The 27,504-nt window shown below is 37.7% G+C and overlaps 1 protein-coding gene across 1 annotated transcript; it reads right to left on the reverse strand.

Moving 5' to 3' along the window:
* Positions 1–16,630: 16,630 nt before the first annotated feature.
* LOC148090513 (uncharacterized) lies at positions 16,631–18,239 on the reverse strand. The gene is given in 6 exon segments (XM_087813375.1): positions 16,631–16,673; positions 16,675–16,776; positions 16,778–17,102; positions 17,105–17,195; positions 17,197–17,768; positions 17,771–18,239. Coding segments are annotated over 6 exon segments (1,602 nt in total).
* Positions 18,240–27,504: the final 9,265 nt, after the last annotated feature.

Genomic DNA, 27,504 nt, shown 5'->3' on the forward strand with positions numbered 1-27,504 from the left:
TACTCTTCTAATGTCAGGATATGTCAGATCCAATGACTCTCCAGTTAGCTATGTCTTGGATCACGTCTCTATCTGAGAAGTGCTAAGCCTAACTCCATGCATGGCCCTGAGCACTCAGCTTGTTTTATTTCTCTTCAAAACCATCTTTATGTATTACGCTATTAGATAAAATTGTGAAGGCAGCAAGGGATATTGTATCACCACTTTATTTTATTTTGAATTTTTGAACTATTTGAAATATAACATTGTGTAAATTTATATATTAATTTTAACTTATATATTATAATTTGATTGCACTTCTGTCACATTATATAACTATTATTTCTTTCCAATGGTTGGAATAATTAAGTTCTAGCTTCTTAGCAAGTTTGATGATTATAATACATTACTATTACCTATATTCACTACACTGTGCATTAGAACTCTAGGACTTATTTACTACTTGTAAATTTGTCCCCCACTCCCATACCCTGGTAACCAGCATTTTATTCTGTTTTTATGAATTAACTTTTTAATTTTAATTTTTTTAAATTTTTTATTTTTTTTATTTTTTATTGTTTATTTTTATTGTTCAAAATATTACAGATGTCCCTTTTTCTCCCCATTGACTCCTTCCACCCCGCCCTCCCCTCCTCCTCAGTCTCTCACCACACCATTGTCTGTGTCCTTGGGTTATGAAAATATGCATATAAATTCTTTGGTTAATCTTCCCCCCCCCCCCAAACTCCCCTCCTTTCCTCTGAGATTCATCAGTCTGATCTATGCTTCCATGTTATTGAATCTATTCTGTTCGTCAGTTTATTAAGTGTTTTAGAATCCACATATAAGTGAGGTCATGTGATGTTTGTCTTTCTCTACCTGGCTTATTTCGCTTAGCATAATACTTTCCAGGTCCATCCATATCGTTCCAAAGAGTAAAAGGCCCTTCTTTACAGTGGCATAGTGTTCCATGGTGTAAATGTCTCACAACTTTTTAATCCACTCATCTACTGGTGGGCACTTGGGCTGTTTCCAGATCTTAGCTATTGTGAATTGCGCTACTATGAACATAGGGGTGAATATATTTTTTCTGATTAGTGTTTCAGGATTCTTAGGATATATTGTGAGAAGTGGCATCACTGGGTCAAAAAGCAGTTCCATTTTTAAATTTTGGAGGAAGTTCCATACTGTTTTCCATAGTGACTGCACCAGTCTGCATTCCCACCAGCAGTGTACCAGGGTTCTCTTTTCTCCACATCCTCGCCAGCACCTGTCTTTTCTTGATTTGTTGATAGTAGCCATTCTGACAGGTGTGACGTGATACCTCATAGTGGTTTTAACTTGCATCTCTCTGATGATTAGCGATGTTGAATAATTTTTCATGTGTCTTAGCCATCTATATGTCCTCTTTGGAGAGGTGTCTATTCAGGTCTTTTGCTCATTTTTTAACTGGATTATTTGCCTTCCTCTTGTTGAGTTTTATGAGTTCTTTGGACACTTTGGAAATTAACCCCTTATCAGATACATCCTTGGCAAATATGTTTTCCCATACCGTGGGGTTCCTTTGTATTTTGAAACTCATTTCTTTGGCTGCACAGAAGCTTTTTAGTTTGATGAAGTCTCATTTGTTTATTTTATTGTTTGTTTCTCTTGCTTTAGGAGATGTATCAATAAGAATTCCACTACATGGGATGTCTGTGACTTTACTGCCTGTTTTCTTCCAGGATTTTTATGGTTTCATGACTTACATTTAAGTCTTTTATCCATTTTTATTTTATTTTTGTGTATGGTGTAAGTTAGTGGTCTAGTTTCAGTTTTTTGCTTGTAGCTGTCCAATTTTCCCAGCACCATTTATTGAAGAGATCGTATTTACTCCATTGTATGCTCTTGCCTCTTTTGTCATATATTAACTGACCATAATTTTGTGGGTCTATTTCTGGGATCTCTGTTCTGTTCCATCGATCTATATGCCTGTTGTTGTACCAGGATTAATTGACTTTTTTAGATTTCACATGTAAGTGATATCACACAGTACTTTGACTTACTTTACTTAGCTTTATGTACTCACTGTCCACACATGTTTTTGCAAATGGCAGGCCGTCCTTCTTTCTCAAGGCTGAATTTTATATATATTATATATATATATATATAATATATATAAAATTTTATTTATATATGTAAAATTTTATTTATGTATATATATGCCATCTTCTTTATTGACTGATCCATTATGGGCACTTCAGTTATTTGCATTTCTTGGCTATTGTGAATAATGCTACAATAAACATGGGAGTGCATATACTTCTTTGATATTCTGTCTTTATTTCCTTTGGTATATACCCAGAAGTGAGATTTCTGGATCATATGGCAGATTTATTTTTAATTTTTTGATGAACCTCTATATTTTTTCTGTAATGGCTGAATCAGTTTACATTCTCACCAACACTGTAAAAGGGCTCCTTTTTCCCCATATCCTTGTGAACACTTGTTATTTGTTGTCTTCTTGATGATAGCCATTCTAACATGCATGAGGTGATATTTCATTGTGGTTTTGATTTGCACTTCCCTGATGGTTAGTGATATTGAACACCGTTTCATGTACTTGTTTACCCTTTGGATGTCTTCTTTGGAAAAATGTCTATTTGGTTCCTCTGCCTATTTATTAATCAAGTTGTGTGTTTTTCTGTTATTTAGTTTTAAGAGTTCTTAATTTTTTTAAATAATAGCCTTTATCCAATATTTGGTTTGAAATTTTTCCCATTCTGTTGGTTGTGTTTGTATTTAGTTAATTGTTTCCATTGCAGCACAGAAGTTTTTAAGTTTGAATTCAGTACTATTCATTGATGTTTGCTTTTGTTTGTGGTTTTTCATCTCATTTCCAGAAAATCATTGGCAAGATTTCCCTACATTTCTTTCTAGGAGTTTTATCATATCAGATCTTGTGTTTAAATCTTTGATCCATTTCAAATTATTTTTTGTGAGTAGTGTAAGATAAGGGTAGAATTTCATTGTTCTGCATATAGTAATCCAGTTTTTCCTGCACCATTTGTTGAAGAGAATATATTTTCCCCATTGGGTGTCCTTGATTCCCTTGTTGAATATTAATTGTCCATACAGGCAGGGTTTAAATTTTGGATCTCTATTCTGTTCTATTGGTCTAAGGACTTATTTTAGTGTTGAGTTTTATAAGTTCTTTATAAATTTTGCACATTAACCCTTTATCATATGTATCACTGATGAATATGTTCTCCCATTCAGGGGTTTGTCTTTTCATTTTGTTGATGGTTTCCTTTGCTGTGCAAGTACTCTTCAGGTACATGTTGTCCCATTTGTTTCATTTTTTCTTTTGTTTCTCTTTCCCACGGAGATATATCAGAAAAAATATTGCTATGAGAAATGTCCGAGATTTTACTGCTTATGTTTTCTTCTAATATTTTTATGGTTTTGCGTCTAACGTTTAAGTCTTTAATCCATTTTGAGTTTTTTTCTTGTGTGTGGTGTAAGGTGGTCTAGTTTCATTTTCTTTCACGTGTCTGTCTGATTTTCCCATCACCATTTATTGAATAGACTCTCTTTTTTTCCATTATATACTGTTGCTTCATTTGTCGAATATTAATTGACTATAAAGACATGGATATATTCCTGGGCTCTCTAATCTGTTTTGTTGATCTATTCTTCTGTTTTTATGCCAGCACCATGCTGTTTGGATTACTATGGCCTTGTAGAATAATTTGACATCAGGGAGGGTGATTCATTCAACTGTGTTCTTCTTTCTCAAGATCATTGTTGCTGTTCAGGGTCTTTTGTAGTTCCATACAAATTTTTGGAATATTCATCCTAGTTCTGTGAAATGTGCCATTGGTAATTTGGTAGGAATTGCGCTGAATATGAAGACTGCTTTGGGTAGTATGCACATTTTTATGATATTAATTCTTCCATGAACACAGTATATGCTTCCACTTATTTGTATCTTTCTCAATTTCTTTCCTCATGTCATAATTTTCTGAGTACAGCCTTTTACATTTAAGGTTAAATTTAATCCTAGGTATTTATTCGTTTTGAAGCAATTGTGAAAGGCATAGTTTTTTCAGTTTCCCTTTCTGATAGTTCATTACTGGTATATAAAAATGAAACTGATTTCTGGATATTTATTTTGGATCCTGCTACTTTACTAAATTTATTTAGTAGTTTTTTGGTGGAACCTTTAGGGTCCTCTATATAAAATATCATGTCATCTGCAAATAATGAGAGTTTTATTTCTGCCTTTCCAATTTGGATGCCTTTTGTTTCTTTTTGTCTGATTACTGTGGCAAGGACTTCCAGTACCATGATGAATAATAGTGGTGAAAAGGGAAATCCTAGTCTTTTTCAAAATATTAAGGGGTATACTTGTAATTTTTGCCCATTGAATATGATGTTGGCTGTAGGTTTGTTATATATGACTTTTGTAAATTGAGGTATGTTCCCTCTATTCCCTCTTTGCTGAGAGGTTTTTTTTTGTTTTTGTTTTATCATAAATGAGTACTGGGTTCTGGATTTTATCAAATGCTTTTTACATATCTATTGATATGGCATGTTGTTTTTATCCTTCAATTATTTCATGTGGTGTGTCACGTTTATTGTTTTGCAGATGTCATACCAACCAACCTTGCATCCCAAAAATAAGTTCCACTTGATCATGGTGTATGATTTTTTAATGTATTTCTGAATTCAGTTTGTTAATATTTGTTTGAAGATTTTAGGATCTATGTTCATCAGAATATTGGTGTATAATTTTCTTTCTTTGTCATGTGTTTATCTGGTTTTACAATTAGGATAATGTTGGACTTGCAAAATGAACTTGGGAGTCTTCCCCCCTCTTGAATTTTTTGGAATAATTTGAGAAGAATAAGTGTTAGTTCTTCTTTGAATGTTTGGTATAATTTACCTGAAAAGCCAACAAGATGAAGGCATTTCTTTGTTGGGAGTTTTTTAATTACTGCTTCAATGTCACTAATTGTAATCTATTCAGATTCTCTTATTCTTCTTTATTTAGTTTTGGAAGGATGTATGTTTTTAGGATTTTATCTATTTTTTCATAATTGGCCAATTTGTGGCCATATAGTTGTTTGTAGTATTTTCTTATAATTTTTTTTTGTATTTTTTTGCTCTCCGTTCTCTTTCATTTATTTATTTTTTAACATATTTTTATTGATTTCAGAGGGAGGAAGGGAGAGGGAGAGAGGAAGATAGAAATATCAATGATGAGAGAATAATCATTGATTGGCTGCCTCCTGAATGCCCCCAACTGTGGATCAAGCCTACAACCCAGGCATGTGCCCTGACCGGGAATCAAACCACTATCTCCTGAATCCTAAGTCGATGCTCAACCGCTGAGCCAAGCCTCGCTGGGCTTCTCTTTCATTTTTGATTTTATTTATTTGGGTCCTCTCTCTTTTTTTTTTTCCTTGATGAGTCTGGTTATAGGTTTGTCAAATCTTTTTTATATTCTCAAAGAACCAGCTCTTGGTTTAATTGATTTTTCTATTTCTCTTTTAAATGCTCTTTCACTGATTTCTGCTCTGATCTTTATCTTTTTTTCTGCTTCTACTCCCTCTTTGCTTTGTCTGTTGTTCTTTTTATAGTTCCTATATTTTTGTTAATCCTCACCTGATGATATTTTTTCCATTGCTTTTCAGAGAGAATGGAAGTTACGGATGGAGAGGGAGAGGGAGAGAAAGGAAAAGGGGGGGAGAGAAACTGCAATGTGAGAGAGACACATCAACTGATCGACTTGTTGCCTCCTGCACCCGCCCAATTGAGTATGGGGAATGAACCTGGAACTCAAGTACATTCCCTTAAAGAGGAATTGAACCCCTGATACATCAGTGTAGGAGGCTGTGCTCTAACCACTGATCATGCTTGCCAGAGCCTTTTTTTAGTTCCTTTAAGAGAAACGTTAGATTGTTTATTTGAGATTTATCTTTTTTCTTCAGAGCCCTGTAATGCTATGAATATCCCTCTTAGGACTGCTTTCCTTGTGTTCCTCCTATTTGGGATTGTGTTCTGATATTAATTCATTACAAGGTATCTTTTGATTTCTTTTTTGATCTCATTCTTGACCCATTCATTGTTTAGTAGCATGTTATTACCGTCCACTTTTGTGTGTGTGTGTGTGTGTGTTTTCTTGTGGTTGATTTCAGGTTTCACAGTATTATGGTCCAAGAAGATGCTTGATATGATTTAAATCTTCTTAAATTTATTGAGCTTGTTGTGTGTTCTACTACGTGGTCTATCCTAGAAAACATTCATGAACACTTGAAAAGACTGTATATTCTGCTGCCTTGGGATGGAATGCTTTTAAGATATGGATTAAATCCATTTGATTTATTGTGTCATTTAAAACTGCCATCTCCTTATTCATTTTTTGTCTGAAAGATCTATCCATTGATGTCAATGGGGTGTTAAAATCCCCTAATATACCTGTATTGCTGTCAATCTCTCCCTTTATGTCCATCAAGATTTGATTTGCATATTTAGGTGCTCCTGTGTTGTGTGGATTGATCCCTTTACAATTCTGCAGTGTTCATCCTTGTCTTTTACTATAGTCTTTGTTTTAAAGTCTATTTGATCAGATATAAGTATTGTTACCTCAGCTTTTTTCCCCCCTTTCCATTTGCATGAAATATCTTTTTCCATCCCTTTATTTTTAGACTGTGTGTAACTTTTGTTCTGAGGTGAGACTCTTGAAGACAGCATATAAATGGGTCTTGTTTTCTTATCCATTCAGCTACCTTATGTCCTTTGATTGGAGTATTTAAGCCATTTACATTTAAAGTGACTATTGATAGGCAAGCATTTAATGCTTTTTATTTATTTTTAAAACTTTTAGCTTTATCTTTTTTTTTTTTTTTTAAATATATCTTTATTGATTTCAGAGAGAGGAAAGGAGAGAGAGAGAGATAGAAACATCAATGATGAGAGAGTCATTGATCGAGCCCGCAACCTAGGCATGTGCCCTGACTGGGAATTGAACCCCGATCGCCTGGATCCTAGGTCGACGCTCAACTGCTGAGCCATGCCAGGCCTGGCAAATTTTAGCTTTATCTTTGAAAGTATTACAGATGTTTAATTTTCCCCCATTGACCCCTTTTACTTTACCCTTACAGCCCCCTCGGCCTTCTGCACACTATTGTCTGTTTCCACCTGTTATGCAAATATGCATGAAAGGTTTTTGGTTAATTTCTTCCTACCCACTGACCCCCTGCTTTCCCTCTGAGATTCCTCAGTCTATTCTATGCTTGTATGTCTCTGGATCAATTCTGTTCATCAGTTTATTTTGTTTTTCAGATTCCACCTATGAATGACATCATGTGATACTTGCCTTTCTCTGACTGATTTACTTTGCTTTGCGTAATACTCTCCATGTCCTTCCATCTGTCTTAAAGAGTAAGTGATCCATTTTTACAGTTGCATATTATTCCATGGTTTAGAGGCACCACAGCTTTTTTATTCACTCATCTACTGATGGACACTTGGACTGTATCTAGATCTTAGCTATTGTAAACTGAGCTGCTATGAAAATAGGGTCATATGTATTTTTTCTGATTGGTGTTTCGGGTTTCTTAGGATATATTTCTAGAAGTGGGATCACTGGGTCAAATGGCAGTCCCTTATTCAATTTTTTGAGGAAACTCCATATTGTTTTTCATAGTGACTGCACCAGTTTACCTTCCCACCAGCAGTGTACTGAGGTTCACTTTTCACCACATAACTTGCAAAGACTTGTTTTTGTCCTAACATGTGGTTTGTCTTTGAGAATGACCCATATGTGCTTGAGAAGAATGTATATTCTTCAGCCTTGGGGTGAAATGTTCTGTAAATGTCATTTAAATCCAACTGATCTAATGTGTCATGTAGACTCACTGTTTCCTTGCTGATTCTTTTGTCAGGAAGATCTATCCAGTGAAGTCAGTGGGGTGTTAAAGTCTCCTACTATGACTGTATTGTTGATGATCTCTCTTATTATTTTTTAAAATTTATCTTCATTGTTGAAAGTATTACAAATGTCTCCCTTTTCCCCCCATTGATCCGCTCCACTAGGCATCCACCCCAATCCCAGGCCTTCCCCTTAACAATGTCTGTGTCCATGGGTTATGCTTACAGACATATAAATTCTTTGATTAATCTCTCCCCACACACTTTCCCACCCCCACCTTCCCTCTGAGAATCCCTCGGTTTGTTCTATGCTTCTATGTCTCTGAACCTATTTTGTTCATCAGTTTATTTTGTTTATTACATTCTACATATCAGTGAGCTGACATGGTACTTGTCTTTCTCTGGGTGGCTTATTTTGCTAAGCATAATACTCTCTAGTTTCCTCCATGTTGTCCAGAAGGATAAGAGATACTTCTTTTTTACAACTGCATAGTATTCCCTGGTGTAAATGAACCACAGATTTTTATCCACTCATCTACTGATGTGAACTTGAGAAGAATGTATATTCTACAGCTTTTGGGTGGAATGTTCTGTAAATGTCAATTAAATCCATCTGATTTAATGTGTAATTTAGGGTCACTGTTTCCTTGTTGATTTTTTGACTGGAAGACCTATCCAGTGAAATCACTGGGGTGTTAAAGTTCCCTACTATAACTGTCTTGCTGTCAATCTCTCTCTTAAAGTCCTCTAAAAGATTTTTATGACTTTAGGTGCTCCTATATTGGGTGCATATATGTTTATCAGGGTTATATCCTCTTGTTGGATCAATCCCTTTAGTATTATGTAGTGACCTTTTTTGTCTCTCATTACGGTCTTCATTTTCAAGTCTATTTTGTCCAATATGAGCTTATTTTTTTCTTTTCATTTCCATTTGCATGGAAAATTTTTTTCCATCTCTTCACTGTCATCCTTTGTGAGTTTTTTGTTTTGAGGTGGGTCTCTTGTAGACAACATATATTTGGGTCATATTTCTTATCCATTCAGGCATCCTATGTCTTTTTATTGGAACATCTACTCCATTTACATTTAAGGTTATTGTTGCTAGATACTTATTTATTGCCATTTTAATTCTTTATGGCTATGTTTCTCTTTCTATTTCTACTTCTAATTACAACATTTTTTTTTAACATTTCCTGCAATGCTGGTTTGGTGGTGATAAACTCCTTCAGCCTTTTTTTTTTTTTTTTTTTTTTTTTTTGACTGGAAAGCTCTTTATTTCACCATCTATCTTGAATAATAAACTTGCTGGATAGAGAGTCTTGGTTTCAGATCCTTGTTTTGCATTACCTTGAATACTTCATGTCATTCCTTTCTGGCTTGCAGAGTTTCTGATGAGAAGTCAGCTCACTGCCTTATGGGAGCTCCTTTGTAGGTAAGAGATTGCTTTTCTTTAGCTTCCTTTAATATTCTTTCTTTCTCTTGAATTCTTGGCATTTTAATTATGATGTGTCTGTGCATGGGCCTCTTTGGATTCTTCTTGCTTGGGACTCTCTATACCTGCTGAACTTTTGTGACTCTTTCCTTGACTAGGTTAAGTTTTCTGTCATTATTTCTTCAAACAGGTCTCTAACCTTTGATTACTTTCTTCTTCTTCTGGTTCTCCTATGGTGCAAATATTGTCCTGTTTCACATTGTCCCAAAGCTCCTATAAACTGTCCTCCTGGTTTTTAATTGTTTTTTGGGGGGTGGGGGAGAGGGGTTCTCCCAGTGATTTTTTTCTACCTTGTTCTCTCCTTCACTGTATCTGATCCTCTGTTTCCCCTAATCTGTTGTTTATTAATTCCAATGTGTTTTTATATCTGCTATGTCATTCTAAATTTTCTTCATAGTTTTCATCTTTTCTCATGCTGTTGAGCACTCTTACAATTATTATTCTGAACTCTATGTCTGATAGATTGCTTATCTCCATTTCATTTATCTCTTTTTCTTGAGAATTCTCTTGTTCTTTCATTTGGGGCTTGTTGTTTTTTTTTTTTTTGTTTCTACATTTTCGCTTCCTCTTGGTTTGTTTCTATGTATTAGGTAGATCTGGTATGACTCCCAATCTTTTTGGAAGGTCTCTGGTGCAGCACAATGTCAGATGTTGTTCACAATTGGCACTGAGTACCTCGTTTGGAGCTATCAGCACTCTGAAAGTTGTGGCTCCTTATGCTGGTGCTGGGTGCATTAGGAAAAGACCAAGGTGTCCACCAGTGTCTGATTTTTTTAGTCCTGGGTTAAGAAGCAGATCAAGCAAAGACTCAAAGCATCCTGACATCTGCTTTTGCCTGCAGGCTGATTGTTTCTTTCAGTCACTTGATGGCTTTAGGCTGTGTACCACAGCAAGCCTTGAACTCCATAGGTGGGATGAAAGGTTTTCCAACTGGGTGAGGCAATTGCTTCCCCTTCAGGCAAAAGTTGCCTGGATGGTAAAGGCCTGCCTGAGAAATATATCCTCTTTATTATTGAGGAATGACTCAGCATAAGAATCCAGATGGTTGTACTCTAAGCTCTCTCCTCAGGGCCAGAACCCTTGGATTTACCTTACACAGCTGTATTCCATTCTGCCCTCCCTACCGTCTGCTGGAGCCCAAGGTCACTGGCTGCACACAAAATTTTTGCATGTTGGCCCTTTAAGATAGTGCCTGCATTTCCAGCCATCTCTCCCTGGCATACAGAAAATTCACTGTTTTTCACACCTGGTTGTCATTTGGGAACCTTTCTTAGCCTGGTGCTCTTGGCTGGGGAGCCAAGCTTAGGGTTTAGACCTCACAGTTCTTAGTGGGAACCCCCTACAGCTGAGATATCCATCCTGACCTTCTGCTGCTGCCTGTGGGAACCCAGCCAATCCTCTCATGCCTCTGGATTTCCTACCAGTCTCTATGTGGTCTCCATTTTTCGCCCTTGGTTATGAGGGTGCTCTCCAGCTAGTCTTCAGTTGATCATTCAGGATCGTTTTTCTGTATTATAGTTGTAATTCCAATTTGATCTTGGAAGAGTGTCAGTGTAGCTTCCACTTAATCTCACACTATCTTGGAATCTTGCCATTATATTTTTAACTGTGCTCCTCTGTTTTTTGTTTTGCTTTGTTTTGTTTTGTTTCTTCTGCTTCTTAAAGCAAGGTCTTTAATATTTCTTGTAATGCTGGCCACTTGGTAACAAACTCCTTTAGCTTTTTCTTGTCTGGTAAGCTATTTATTTCCTCCTTCAATTTTAAATGATATTCTTGCTGTGTACAGTAGTCTTTGTTGTAGGTCCTTGTTTTTCATCACTTTGAATATTTCATGCCAATCCCTTCTGGCCTGAAATGTTTCCATTTAGAAATCAGCTGACAGTCTTAAGGAGCTCCCTTGTAGGTAACTGGCTGCCTTTCTCTTGTGGCTTTTAAGATCCTTTCTTTGTGTTTAACTTTTGCCATTTCAATTATAATGTGTCTTTGTGTGGGCCTCTTGTGTGCATCTTGTTTGAGGCTCTCTGAGCTTCCTGCACTTGTATGTCTTTTTTCTTCATCTGATTATGGAAGTTTTCAGAGATTATTTCTTCATATAGGTTCTTGATCCTGTGTTCTTTCTTTTCTCCTTCTGGTTTCCGTATCAAGTGGATGTTGTTACATTTCATTTGTCCCAAAGTCCCTTCAACTATCCTCATTTTTAATTTTTTTTTCTTTGTGCTGCTCTGATTGAGTGTTTTTCTACCTTGTCTTCTAAATTACTGATCCCATCCTCTGCTTAATTTATCCTGCTGTTTATTCCTTCCAGTATGTTCTTTATTTCCAATATAACATTTAAAATTTCTGACTGGTCTTTTTTTTAAGGTTTCTATATCTTTTTTCATGCTTTTGAGCATCTTTATAATCATTACTCTGAACTGTATATCTGATAAATTACTTATCTCCATTTCATTAAGCTTTTCTTCTGGAGAATTCTCTTGTTCTTTCATTTTGGGTCTTTTTTGTTTGTTTCCCCACTTTTGCTGCTTGTTCGTGTTTGTGTCTATATATTAAGTTGATCTGCTTTGACTCCCAGTCTTGGTAGGGTGGCTTTGTGTCCTAGCTGACCTGTGGGACCCAGTGATGTAGTCTCCCTGATTACCAGAACTGGGTGCTCTAAATATGTCCCTTGTGCCTGTTGTGTTCGTCTTCCTGTTATAATTGAGTCTTGATTGCCATTGGCCAATTTATGCATGAGTTTGATCCTCAAGCTGGCTGACAATGAGACTCAGCTACCAACAGATCATGCAAGGTTCTGTGCAGGTGCTGACCACATGAAGAGAAATTCACCTCAGATATTGCTTGCCAATATCTGCCTGTGGATATGCTTCTTGTGGACTTACTGTATCCTATTCTGTTGTCTGAAGCTGGCTATAAGTTGTACTTGTCTGGGCCTCTTCAGAGTAACTCTGGTGCAGGCCAATGTCAGACACTGTCTGTGCTTTACCCTGAGCAACCTGTTTGAAATGATCAGCAATCCACAGCTTGTGGCTTTCTCTGCTGGGCCTGTGTTCATATGGAAAGGACCAAGTTATGCACTAAGGTCTGCTTTTACTAGCCCTGGCCCAGGAGCAAGTCAGACATAGACTCAAAGTACCCAGATGTCCTCCTCTTCCTGTTGTGCTTAAACTCTACATAGTGGGGCTAAAGGGATTCCAACGTGTATGATTACTGTTTCCTCCCAGTCTAATGCCACCTGGATGGTAAAGGCCTGCTTGAGAAATATGACTTCTTCAGTATGAGAGAATGACTCAGCTCAGGGGTACAGGCAGCTGTTCTTCCATCTCTCTCCTCAGACCCACCATCCTAGACTTGGCTCACACAGCTGTAGTCAACTTTACCCTCCCTCTGCTAGAGCCCAAGGTGAGTGGCTTCAAATGAAATTTTGTGTGTTAACTCTTTAAGAGGGTGCCTGCATTTATAGCTCTCTCTCATTGGCAGACAGAAACCCCACTGCTTTTCACAGCCAGATGTTATATGGGCACCTTTCCCAGTTTTAGTGCTCTGGACTGTGAGCTCAGTTTGGTGTTAAACATCAGACTTCTCAGGGGGAACCCCCTGCAACTGAGATATCCTTCTGGAACTTCAGCTGCTACCTTTAGGAGCTCATCCAGCCCTCTCTTGCCTCCACACTTCCTACCACTCTTGATGTGGCCTCCTCTTTAAGTCCTTGGTTATAAGGCTTTTTTCCAGTTAGTCTTCAGTTGGTTATTTAGGACTATTTTTCTATATTTTAGTTGTAATTCCAGTTGGGGCCTGAGAGAAGGTCAGTGTAGCTTCCACCTAATCTTCTACCATGTTCTGAAAGCACTTTATCATTATATTTTTGTATATCTTCCTCCAACCTTTTACTTTTTACTCAATCCTATAGTTTTATCAAGAGTTTTTATACTTAAGGTGATTTTTTGGTGTTTTTTAAAAATCCATTCTGAACTGCCCTGGTCAGTGTGGCTCAGTGGGTTGGACCATTGTCCCATGCACTGAAGTGTTGATGGTTTGATTTCCACCAGGGCACATACCTGGTTTGTGGGTTCATTCCCTTATTAGGGCACGAAATAGAGACAGCCGATAGATGTTTCTGTATCGCATTGATGTCTCTCTCTCTCTCCTTGTCTTCTTTCTACTCTCTCTAAATGCAACTAAAAAACATATCCTCAGTTGAGGATTAAAAATAAATAAATAATAAATAATAAATAAATAAATAAATAAATAAATAATAAATAAAAATAAATCTATTCTGAAAATTTCTGTCATAATTAATTGGTGTACTTAGGCTTTTGCATAGAAAGTGATTATAGATGTAATTTTATTAACATCTATAATGCTTATAACTTTTCTATTTGTTTTATTTGTTCTGTGTTTTCTTTTTTCTTCCCCTCGTTTATGCATTTTTTGTTTTCAATTGAGCATTTTACATGATTTAGTTTTCTCGTCTCTCTCAATCTAAATTCATTTGTAACTGATCTAAATTGAATTAATTTACAACTGTTAGTCTATATCTGGCATGGCTTTTCCAACTAATCTATGTCTACTTTCAAACAGCACCGTACCACTTGCATGTATAGTGCAGGTACCTTAGAGTATTCCCAATTCCTCCTTCAGGTCCCTTATACAATTACTATCATTTGTGTCATTTATCTGTATGCTATTATTGCAATACATTGTTACTAGTATCATCCTAAACTAGCAGTTTTAAATCAATTAAGGGTAATAAAATTTTTTTAACCATTTATTCCTTCTACAATGCCTTTTCTCAATGTGCATTCATATTTTTGACATATTATTTTAATTTCTTAAAAAATTTTTTTCAGAGCAGTTTTGCTAGGAATGAATTTCCTCAGTTTTTGTTTGTCTGACAAAGTATTTATATTTCCATTTATTTTAAAGAATGATTTTGCTGGATATACAATTCTAGGTTCATGGATTTTTTTTTCTTTCTCAGTACTGTAAATTATTCACTATGCTCTTTTCTGGTTACACGGTTTCTGATGAGAAATTTGTTCTTATCCTTGTTCTATAAATAAGGTGTCCTCCCTATCACATCCCACCATCCTCAACCCTGCTCCTTTGAAGATTTTTTCTTTTCTTTGGTTTTCTACATTTATAATATAATATTTCTAGGTGTATATTTTGGTAGCTAATTATTCTGGTTTGATAAGATCTCTCTGTTTTCTAGATCTGTGGTTTGGTGTTTGGAAAGTTCTTAGCAATTAATATTTCAAATATTTCTTCTTCCCCATGCTTTTTTTCTTCTCCTTCTGGTATTCTAAGTGAGCATATCTTACACATTTTGATATTGCCTTATAGTTATCGCATATTGTTTTCCTTTTCCTTTTTTCATTTTTTTTAAATTTATCTTTATTGTTGAAAGTATTACAGATGTCTCCTTTTCCCCCCATTGATCCTTTCATGCTTCTATGTCTCTGGATCTCTTTTTTTTTTTATCAGTTCATTTTGTTTATTATATTCCACATATGATCTAGAGTTGTGGGCTATAGAGATATTCTTTTTTCATTTTTATCTGGGAAGTTTCTATTGATACATTTTCAAGTTTATTGATTTTATCCTTGACTGTGTCCATTCTATTGATTTTTAATTCCTCTTATAGTGTGTTTTACTTCTAGGATTTCCTTTTGATTGTTTCTTAGAGTTTCCATCTTTCTACTTTCAATAGTGATCTGTTCATTAATGTTATCTACTTTTTATTAGTCTTTTATATATTAACCGTAGATACCAGTTCTGATACTTGCTTTATCATTTCAGACTGTGTTTTTGCGTTTGTTATTAGTGCACCATGTAATATTTTGTTGAAAACTTTATCAGATAGTAGAAACTGAGGTAAATAGGCCTTTGGTGTGAGGTTTCATTTATCTGTGGAGGAGTTGGTGTGTGTTTAATGTTTGCTGTAGAAATAAGTGCCAGATACTTCAAATTCCTCTTGTCCCTGTTTATCCTTCTTCTGTTATCTTTAATTTTACCTAAGACCTCCTTAAATAGGCTCTGTGATTTGCAGCTCTTTCTGCTGTAAACTACTGTTATTATACTGGATAAGGGGAAGTGTTCTATAGTCTTATGATTAAATTTCTGTTTTTTAGTGGGCCTGGTTACTGGGCTATGACCTTCATAAGTGGATTTTTAGCTTTTTTTTACCCCTTATCTGAAACAAGAAGGGTTGAGGGAATTAAATGTAAGTTAATACCCTTCTTAAATGGGATAAGACTCTGGTAAAGTCTTATATACTGGAGAGTAAGCCTTTTTTTATGCAAAATGCTCTATGTCCATTTAAAAGTTCTTTTTTCTCTACCTTGCCAGAGTCACTGGGGGATTTTCATTAGCTCTTCCCCATAAGAAAAAACAGGATTCCTGGAGATAAACTTCATAAAATCGTGGGCCCTGCACTATGACTCAACCCATACTAATACATTCTCTGCTTCCAACAATTTGTGAAAATTACCATTTGTTTTACCAGTCTATGACTCAATTTACTTCTGTCTTAGTTCTAGGTTGTGATTCTGTGGATTCACTTATTTCTTCAGATTTTGGTGTAGTGGTTTGCCCTGCAATGTCAATGCTTTGATGGGTCCAAGAAAATTAATTGATACTTAGTTTGTTCAGTTTTTTCCTTGTTGCTAGGATTGGAGTGATGGATCTAAAAATGGAAGTCAGGGAAAGTATTTTAAGTATGCTTTTTTAGTCCATATGTTGGGAATAAGTTTTGACTGTGAGGCAAATAAAGACACAAGAAATCAAAAGAAACTCAACAAGGCAAACTTTACTTCTGCAGAAGGGTGCGGAGCTACGCAAATCAAACAAGAAAGCACACCAGAGGGGAAGTCCATTTGGCTTTTGTCCCTAACACAAATGCCACTGTGCCATACCCTATTGGCTAATTTGGAAAACGTGCTTGCGGAGTGGAACCTTGGGTTGGACAATTGCTTACACATATACTGAGCACAAAATGGAGGCTGCTGCAGAAAAATGGAGGATGCTGAGGTGGATATTTATTCAGTTTGTTCTATTCTAATCCCTTTGACAGAAAAGATTATTTCCTTCTTACAATTCCCTCCTCTTTTACTATGCATTTTCACTCTTTCCTTCAAACTTGGTTGGCATACGTTGACTTTCATGGTCAGAGGTTTCTAACAATAAGAGATTATTCTGGCATGTGACTAGGGATTGTTTAGTAATAACTGCTTCTATAAACCGTTAAACTAGCCCCCTTATACAGGGAATTATACATCACCTTACTAGTCATTACTCTGAAAACAATGATAAGAAAGGTCAGGACTGAGGTCATTATTCCCTTCTACTTCCTGAACTATTGTTCTTTTAGATTGTTGAAAGGGTTATCTTGAATTTTCAACTAGTTCATTAGCTAAGGTAATTACACCCTGTAAGGCCTTAGTTATGATTCCGTCTGAGGTGGTATTATTCAAGATGAAAGTACACCATTGCCCCCTTTTCATAACTCATACCCCTCCTTTTTCTGCTAAAATCATAACTAAGGCTAACCTGTTTTCCCATGCCATTCTGCTGGTGGCATCTAGTTGTTCAGCTATTCCTTTCATGGCTTCCCTGGTATAATTAACAAACCTTTGTTTGTTGTAGTAAATATAGTTTATCCAATCTACATTCTTGTTAATGGTGGACGGCCAAAATAATACCGATTCAAACCCACTGCTATCTGATTCCTGGCCTTGAATTTATTAGGAACTCCCCTTGGGACCCCAATGGAGTCAATGTAAATGTGAGAGTCAAATGAGCCACCAGGGATGGGCGGCTGCCCTCCTAGCTCGGTGTTGGTCTCCTTCATGAGTTGGTTCAGGGTGCTGATATGCCAGAATGAAAGGGATAGCCAATTAGACCAAAGTACAGCTGCCACTCCAATTGGCCTGTAGGGTCTCTAGTAGTAGCCTCCCACAGTACCACCAGACATCAGCATAGGCTACTGCTAAAGTAGATTGATTGCTCATCTCTTTAGAGGACTGGCTTTCACTGCACCTCAACACATTTCCCAAGAATTCTAATTGCTCCTCCCACTGACAGAGGAACGAGGTGTAATTAGCTTCAAGGGGCGGGGGCCTGACAGTCCTCGGGGTTTTTTGTCTGGAATCCTTCACAGCTGGGAAGAGTAGTGACAGGTTCTTATAAGACTGGTTATCCCATGCCGTGTCCTGAAAGAGAGCTATCATATACCCCATGCCTGCAGAGTCCGAGATCCATCCTTGGGGAAAGGGTACCAGTTGAGACTCTGGCCTGCCTGCTGCACAGGCTTAACAATCACTTTTATTTAAGGTGCGGTCAGAATATTTGATTCATTCTAACCAGGCAGTCATTTCCCCTATCCAGTCTCAATAACTATGGTCTGGTGTAGGTCCTTAACTTTTACAACTGTGACCTTGGTAAGATCGTTAAGGGGTGTCAATGGGGTGTTTGGGATAAGGCCCGAGCTAGGGGTTCCAGTACTTGGGGTAGTGGTGGCTGATATATTCTCTACTAGCCTTAAAGTGAATCTTCCTCGAGGGTCCCGACCAGAGACATCTGCACCTAATCTATAATATCTTATTACTGAGGGACTCTGGGTCATGGTTTGGGGATTGTCAATGACTAATAGTAAAGAATTGCACTGGAACTCCAGACAGCTTGGGGAAGTACTTCCCCTAAATAACTGGATCTTGTTCTTTAACTTCCAAGAGGACTTCCAAGATGAAGAGTTAGATATCCATCTTTTAAACTGAGTGGTCCACCATACATCATCCCAACTATAACCTACATGACCTACAAGACCTCTCCTGATGCTGTTGAAGAAGGACATGGCCCTACACTGGTGGATGTGCAGGTATTAGGTTAGGGTTTGGATTAGGACACATATATGTCTGCCGACTGGAGCTGACGTTGGGAGAGTAGATTCCCACAGGGGAGGACTAAACAGGCATCAAATCTAATGGTTATTGGTGATCAGCTTTCAGTAATATTAATAACTAATATACTGGTTGTAGTCTGTACTAAGGCAATGATCCTTATTATGTTCATTTTAGGGTTAATTTGGTAGGATTGGGACCTGGGACTACAGTCCATGGTGTACATGGCAGCAGTGCAGGGCTGCTCTTAATCCTAGTGTAGTGGGTCCAACCTCTTTCAGCGGTGTGTACTGCAGTCTCGGTTGTTAGAAGTACTTGGTATGGTCTCTCCCAGGTTGGTTCTAGCTTGTCCTATTTCCAGAATTTGATTAGCACGTGGTCTCCAAGTCCATATGGATGTACCAGGAACTCAAGAGGTGGAGTCTTGGCTAATAAGCCCCATTGCCTAAGGGAAGACAGAATAGAGGACAGACCAAGTATCTAATTTCTAAGAAATTGGTCTTTAGTTTCAAAGGTGGGTAGATCTGTAGTCCTACCTAAGTATGGTATGCCATATAGTAGCTCATATGGGGACAGCCCAATATCTCTACGGGGTGCTATTTGAATCTTGAGGAGTGCAATCAAAAGTCATTTTGTCCAGGGAAATCTGGTTTCTAGTATTAACTTAGTCAAATGTCCTTTTAATGTCTGGTTCATTCTCTCTACCTTACCAGAGGAGGGAGGGTGCCACGGAGTGTAATATTCTCATTTTATTCCTAGGATCTTCCTTAGTTCCCTAATAATGTTTGTGGTAAAATGGCTTCCATTGTCTGAGTCTGTGTTCTCAACTATTCTTAATCAGGGAATGATAACTTCTTATAATACCTTGGTTATGTTATTAGCAGTGGCACTTGATAGTGGAATAGTTTCAACCCAGTTGGTCAGATGATCTACTATTACTAAGAGATATTTGAGGCATCTTACCTTAGGCATTTCAGTGTAGTCTACTTGAGTACCCTGGAAGGGTCTTAAACCTGGGTTCTGTCCCCCTTGGGGTTGTTTCTTGAGGGTCTGTTTATTTACCCTTCAACAACTGAGACAGCATTCTGTTACCTGTTTAGCTGTAGTATATATTCTTATACTCCCATACCATAGGCTTTTTATTTTATTTTATTAAATATATCTTTTATTGATTTCGGAGAGAAGAAAGGAGAGGGAGAGATAGAAACACCAATGATGAGAGTCACTGACTCACTGCCCTCTGCATGCCCCCGACTGGGGATCGAGCCTGCAACCTGAGTATGTGCCCTGACCGGGAATCAAACCTTGATCACCTGGATCATAGGTCTACACTCAGCAGCTGAGCCACACCCTGCCGGGCCTCCCATAGTTTCTTAAGACTGCATCACACATAGCTTGTGGACCGCAATGGCTCCCTTGATGTAATTGAGCTATCCGTTCCCTCATAATCGGCTTAGAGAGAATTTCTCTTCTGTCTGGCAATAGCCACCTTCCTTCAGAATTTTTGACAACTTCTCTCTTGGTTAATTGAGCTTCCTTCTGAGGGGCAAAGACTGGAGTAATAACTGGTAAGGATAGGATAGGATTAAGATGGAAAACTGGAGCTTCTTGTTGGAGTGCCACTACCTTAGCAACTTCATCAGACAGACTATTCCCTTGGGTTTCTATAAAATAGCCCTTCTGGTGCCCTGTATATGTACTATAGCTATTTCTTCAGGCAACTTGAGGTTTTTGAAGACCTGAGTAATTCATTCTTTATGTATTAACTCTTGGCCTTTACTGTTAATAAGGCCCCATTCAGTCCAAATTTTTCCAAATGTGTGTACTACCCCAAAGGCATATTTGGAATCTGTCTAGTTAGTTCCTTCTTTTCCTTTTAGAATTTTTAAGGCCTGATCTGATTTAGTATGAACAATTTGCATGTCTGGGCTGACCATCTATTAAGTAACCTTCCTGATTCAATAATAGTGGATGACTCTCCATCTACAACAGAGTACCCATTATGTCTTTTTGGTTCAAGTACTTGAGAAGAACCATCTATAAAGACTTTTAGCCCCATTAGAAGGGGAGTTTCACTAAGGTCAGGCCAGACTTTGGTCTGATAGTCTATGATGTCCATGCAACAACGTTTAACCAAGTCCGAGGGTTTACTTCTAGTTAAAAAAGTAGCCGGATTCAGGCAACTGTCTGTAGTTAGAGTGAAGTCATCCCTTTCTAACAAGATGGCTTCATATTTGAAAATTCTAGAATCTGTTAGCCATCTTCCTACTTTCTGATGGAGAATTGCCCTGACCTGATGGAGGCTGCTAATAATCAATTGCCCCCCAAAGGTTATTTTTCTACTTTCCTCAGCTAGCTACTGACTGGACGTACTCTGGCCATTCCCTTGTTACCAGGTTAAGGAGCTTAGATAGGTAGGCTACTGGCTGCCTTTGACCCCCTTGCTCCTGAGTTAGAACCTTTTGTCAATATTAACAAATAGATGGAAGGGCTTTTCTAATAATGATGGTAGCACTAGTGCAGCGGCACTGATAAGTGCTTATTTGAGGACTTCTACCAATTCTTTTTCTCTAGGTTTCCATAAGAGGGGGTCAGGCTCCTTGTCTAATAGTTTGAGGTATAAAACTTGATCTAGAAGGCATACAAGTCTATACACAACCTACAGTATCCAATTAGCCTTAAGAGTTTCTGAAGTTCTCTCTTCGTGCTTGGTAAAGGTGTGTTGATTCATTCAGGGTCTAACCTTCACTTTCCTTCACTTATTAAGTGTCCCAAGTACTTAACCTCTTTCTCTACAAATTGTAAGTTGTTTTTGGAGACTCCCAGGCCCTGTTGACAAAAGAAATTTAGTAAGTTTATGGTTATATCTACCATTTCCTTCTTCTGACTCCCTGAGAGTAGCAAATCATCTACATATTGGATAAGCTTGATTTTTTGGAGGTAATGTAAACTTCTCTAGTACCTGTTCTAATACTTGTCCAAATAAGTTTGGTGACTCTTGGGGAAGGACAGTCCACAGATATTGTTGTTTTCTGTCTGTAAGAGGGTCTTCCCATTCAAAAGCAAATAGGTCCCTGCTTTCCTCAGCTAAAGGACAAGACCAAAAGGCGTCCTTTAAATTTACTACACTAAACCATTTATGCTATGGTGGAATTTTACTGAGGACAGTGTAAGGGTTTGCTTAGAACTATCTGATTTACTGTCCTCAAATCTTCGACAAGGTAGTAAGGTCCATCAGGCTTCCTTACTGGTAGGATTGGGGTGTTAAAGGGGGACATACAGGGTTCAAGGGGGCCATCTTTATGATTGGTTTTAATCTTAACCTTCCTTCTAGGGGTATGGGATTTCACTTCCTCCTGTTTCCCCTTTATTTTTGATTTCAGTCCTGATAGGGGAAATTTTTAACCAGCCTCTGTTACCTTCCCTCTTCCAGACTTCAGGGAGTATCCTTTCCTCATCCTTTGTGGATAACAAGTTGAGATAAACTTGAATTTGCTCCTGTATGATGTTAAGTCCTATTCTCAGTTTAGACCTTAGGTCTAGGCCAAGGAGATTAGTCTCTGTCTCAGGGACAAATAGAAATTCTACCTGGGTCTGTCTATTCTGATAACTGACCCAAGTTCCTTTAAAAATTGGCACTGTAAATCCCTCCCCGTTTACCCCTGACACTACTAGGTGGGTTTCAGATAAGTTCAAGGCAGATGGGTGTAGAGAGAGAGAGGAACAGGCCACCCCTGAATCAACTAAAAAAATGAATTCTTCTCTATTGGATCTTACTTCTAAATTTATCAAGGGCTCTTGGTAGGACTCCTGTCTGTAAAAGAGGCCTTGACCTCCCTAGTCCTCCTCAAAGGTCATAAGAGGTATTACTTTTTCTTCCTTTCTTAGCCCAAGACACTCTCTCTTGAAATGGTCTTTCCAGCCACAGTTGTAAGACTTGTTTCTTCCCTTGGGATTACCTTAAGGCCTTGCCCCTTTTGGCTGCCCTTTAGGTCTTGGGCCTCCCTCCCCAATCCTCTCTCTATTTGCCTGTTCAATTGTGGAGAGCATTATCTTGGCTTTTTGCTTTTGCTCTCCTCATCCCTCGTTACATAGAGTTTCTGAGCCTCCTTCAACAGCTCCTTTAAACTCCTGCCCTTCCAGTTTTGTAGTTTTTGTAGCTTCTTGGCTGTCTGGCTAACTGTTTGTAATAAAATGGAGTTTCATCATTCCTTGGTCTAGTTGATCATCTAGATTTAGCCCAGAATATTTTCTCATTTGATCCTTAAGCTGGATGAGAAACTAAGCAGGACCTTCCTCTTTTCCTTGTTGTACATCAAAGGCGTTACCTATGTTTTGGGAGAGGGGTACTGATTCCTTTATTTCCTTGATAACTAAAACTCATAGATATCTCATGTGACCCCTATGAACCTCATTTTGATTGTCCCATTGAGGTTCTTAACTAGGGAACTTCATCTCCGAAGAAGTTACACCCTGACCTGCTGGGTGTTCCTGCTCCCAGGCAGCCATAGCTGCTCTCTTCATTGCCCTTTCTTCCCTGGAGAAGAGAATACTTAGAATAGACATCAATTCCTCTAAAGTGTAGAGTTGAGGGCTTAAAAATTGGTCTAGTTGGTTCGCTACTCCATGAGGGTCCTCTAAGAGAGGTTTGAGTTCCTTCTTTAAGTTCCAAACCTCAGAACTAGGGAAGGGGGCATTTAGAAATCCAATGCTCCCTTGTCCTAAAGGAACCTTCCAAAGAGGGTAGAGAGTTCGGGGTTTCCCTTTTTTTGGGAGGGAAAGCAAATTTTGAATATCTTTCTTGCATTGTTCTACCTCTCTCCATAGTCAGGAAAGGGAGGGATAAAGTGGTGGGGGAGGTGCTGAGGCCCCTGCAGCCAACCGGAACTCTTTTTCTTCTGTTCCCACTTCTCTTTCTCCCTCCTTAAATTCCTGAGGCAGGCCTGGAGGGACTCTTCCTGAGTTATAAGGAGGAAGTAAGCAAGTGAGGGAGTTGCAGTGTTTGTCTTCCTCCTCCCTTTCCTTTTTCTCCCAAACTCCTGTCTTCAAACAGAACAATACAACTGCTCCCTTTCTCCAGCATAAAGCATAATCAATTTCTTCCCGACTAACTGGACTCTTATCATTGACGTTTTCAATTAACAACTGGCAGACTCAGTTTTCATCTGACCTGAATTTGGGCCAGAATACAGCTAGCCTTAAGATGGGTCCTTGAGTCCAGATAAAACAATAATATTTAACCATTTTCTACTTCTCTTTACCCTCAGTTTGAGAATTATCATTCCAATAATTAAGCATTCTACTTAGGGGACTGTGTGAGGGGATCTTACCCTCATTTTTCTTTTTATAGTCAGAATTTCTCCTACTCTGTTTCCCATTCTGGATCCTTGGCCCTGAGTGCTGTCAAGGCTCAACACCCCGCTATTGGAGATTTCTTGCACTCTCCTGACTTGCTTTGTCCGTCTCCGACCATTTCTCTCGCGGGATTATATCTCTAGCCCAGTGCTTCTTAGCAATTTGCAGGTTGGTATAAGCCCATGACTAGGTCTTAAAGGACTGTCTTAAGCCTTATGAAGTCATCAAGATATTAACAGAACTGTGGATTGGAACTCCACATTTGCTTCTTGTCCCAGACATGTCTTATTCACACTCTTGCAGTCTCCGGAATGACCCGACCACCAAGGTAATACTTTGCCATCCTCTGTGGCATTTCTTACCTTGGTCCATGCACAGAGTTACCTGATCACTGCAGTGCTTACTTGGGCCCTTGCCCTCGTTGCTGAGAGACCTTCATCACCAGGTCTCTGCCAGTTAGGGAGTTGCCGAGTTCCCCAAACACTTGGAGGTTACCACAATGGAGCAGTAGGATGCTTTTCCCCTGTGTGAGGAGTTCAGGGCACTCACCTGAATGACTTGAGATCCCAGATGAGCCCCCAAATTTTTGGGAATAAGTTTCAACAGTGCTGCAAATAAAGACACAACAAGTCAAAAGTAACTTGGTAAGGGCAAACTCTACTTCTTCAGAAAGCTGTGGAGCTACCCAAATCAGGCAAGCAAGCACACCTAACTGGAAGTCCATTTGGCTTTTTTCCCTAATGTGAATGCCTTAGGGTGAAGCTTCACAATCTAAACTGATTGGCTAATTTGGAAAACGTGTGCTCAGAGTAGACCCTTGGGTTGGGCAATTGCTCACACATATACTGAGTACAAAATGGAGGCTGCTAGGAAAAATGGAGCATGCTGAGGTGGATGTTTATTCAGTTTGTTCTATTCTAATCCCTTTGACAGAAAAGATTATTTCCTTCTTACAGTTATAAGAAGCTTTATGAGATGGATATTATTGCTGTGCCAATTTTCCAGATTAAACAATTGAGGCTTAGAGATATTAAAAATTGGTCCAAAATAATTCAGTAAGTATTGGTCCTTGGATTTGGAATCAGCTTTGTCTGACTCTGATGGTTATGACATGGATACATATAGCTTACATATGAGTCAGAGTGATAAGAATCGTAAGGCAGATAAAGTACTATAGCATGATAGAAAATGGTGATGTCAATTCTGGATGAGGGAAGAAAATTTTATCAAAAGAGGTAGCAGCTAAGTGGGTCTCAAAGAATTTAAACACAAGGTAGACCAAGAGAAAAGTCTGGAACCTTGGAGGCAAGAAATGAAGATATCTAGACATTAAGATTTCCTTACATAAACCCTTGTGTACTGTTGGTGGGAATGCAGATGGGTGCAGCCACTGTGGAAAGCAGTATGGAGGATCCTCAAAAAATTAAAAATGGAACTGCCATTTGACCCAGCAATTCCACTTCTGGGTATATATTTGAAGAAACACAAAGTACTAATTGAAAAAAGTATATGCATTCCTAACTTCATTGCATCATTTTTTACAATAACCAAGATATGGAAGCAACACAAGTTCCCATCAATAGACATATATACAATGGAATATTATTCCACTAAAGAAAAGGGTGAAATGTTATCATTTGCAACAAAATAGATGGACTTAAAAGGTATGATGCTGAGTCAGAGAAAGATAAATACCATATGATTTATAAATGATAAATACCTGTAGATTTCACTTATATGTGGAATCTATAAAACAAAATAAACAAAAAAGAAGCAGACTCATTGACACAGAGAACAGACTGATGGTTGTAAGAGGGGAGGGGTGTTGGGGGGCTCATTGAAAATTATGAAGGAATTAATAAGTACAAATTGGTAGTCACAAAATAGTCATGGGAAAGTAAAGTACAGCATAGGGAATATAGTCAATAATATTGTGATAACTATGGGACACAAGTGGGTACTGAGAATATCAGGGGAAACATTTTGTAAAGTATATAATTGTCTAACCTCTGTGCTGTACACCTGAAACTAATACAAAATAATATTGAATGTACACTTTAATATTTAAAAAAAAAAAAGTTTTCTTTACGTGAATGTCCCATGATTCCTCTCCTAAATGTTGCTTCCCCTTTTCTACTGTGATTAGAAAGAAGTAAAGTCATTCAGAGCCTGACAGGAATGAGAGCTCATTGGCCACTTTCTTTCTCTGGGTTAACATTACATTTCAGGCATCTAGGATTTGATTAGTTTTATTTTCTTGAGGAGATCCATTTTGGTAGTTAGAGACAGTGGCAGTCCCAGTGCCAGAAAGGCCCTGTCCTCCTAACACTGGCCAATGACCTTTCTATCTGGAAAAGCCAAGTAGGAGAAAATAGCTGCCAGTGAATTGAGTCTTGAGAGGATTAAGAACTGCAACAACTGGCTGACCACTTCACTCACTTTATTCAGGATAGCTTTGCATTCTAGAATATTCTTAATTTTACTTTCTAACCATGCCCCTGGCACCCCTCAACCTGTAGAGGAGCTGATTACAATCCTATTGCATATAATCCTGTGGAGAGAGTTGATGCTTTATCTTTTCCTTGAACTGTAAGATCTTCTCTTCCCGTACAAAAAATAATTTATGAAAGACTTTTACACTGAGAACTATAAGACATTGATGAAATAAGTTGAAGAAGATACAAATAAATGAAAACGTGTTTTGTGCTCATGGACTGGAATAATTAATATTGTTAAAATGTCCATACTATCCAAAGTGTTCTATGGACTCAATGCAATCCTCATCAAACTTCCAATGGCATTTTTTCACAGAAATAGAAAAAAGAATTTTAAAATTTTTGTATGAAACAACAAAAGAACTTGAATAGTTAAAGCATTCTTGAAAAAGAAGAACAAAACTGGAAGAATCATGCTCCCTGACTTCAAACTACATTACAAAGCTATAGTAATCAAGACAGTATGGTACTGGCATAAAAATAGACACATAGATAAATGGAACAGAGTTGACAGTCCAGAAGCAAACCCATGCTTATTAAGTCAATTAATATACAACAAAAGAGATGAGAATATTCAATGGGGTAAGAACAGTCTCTTTAGTGACTGGTGTTGAAAAAACTGGACAGTTGCATGCAAAATAATGAAACTGGGCAACTCTCTTACAAGCATACACAAAAATTAAGTCAAAATGGATTAAATATTTCAATGTAAGACATGAAACCATAAAACTCTTAGAAAGAAACATAGGTAGTATGTTTTTTGACATCAGCCTTGAAAATAACTTTTTGAATCTGCCTCCAAAAGCAAAGGCAACAAAAAGTAAAAATAAACAAGTAGAACTATATCAAACTAAAAAGTTTTCCACAGCAAAGGAAATCATGAACAAAATGAAAAGTCAATGTACTGAATGGAAGATAGTATTTGCAAATGAGATATGTGACAATGGGCTAATATTCAAAATATATAAAGAACTCATACAACTCAATAGTTAAAAATCAAACAATCTGATTTAAAAAATAGGCAGAAGATCTGAATAGACATTTTTCCAAAGATGGCATACAGATGGCCAACAGGTACATGAAAAGATGCTCAACATCACTAATTATTAGGAAAATTCACATTAAAACCACGAGATATCACCTCACACCTGTTAGAAAGGCTAGTATCAAAGACACAAGAAATAATAAGTGTTGGAGAAGATGTGAAGAGAAGGGAATGCCTGTGCACTGCTGGTAGAAATGTAAGCTGGCACAGACACTATAAAATACAATATGGAGGTTCCTCAAAAAATTAAAAATATAACTACTTATGATTCAGCAATTCCACTTCTGTGTATTTATTTGAGGAAAATGAAAACACTACTTTATA

Source organism: Miniopterus natalensis, chromosome X (genome assembly GCF_054644295.1).
Source record: "Miniopterus natalensis isolate mMinNat1 chromosome X, mMinNat1.hap1, whole genome shotgun sequence".
Taxonomy (NCBI): domain Eukaryota; kingdom Metazoa; phylum Chordata; class Mammalia; order Chiroptera; family Miniopteridae; genus Miniopterus; species Miniopterus natalensis.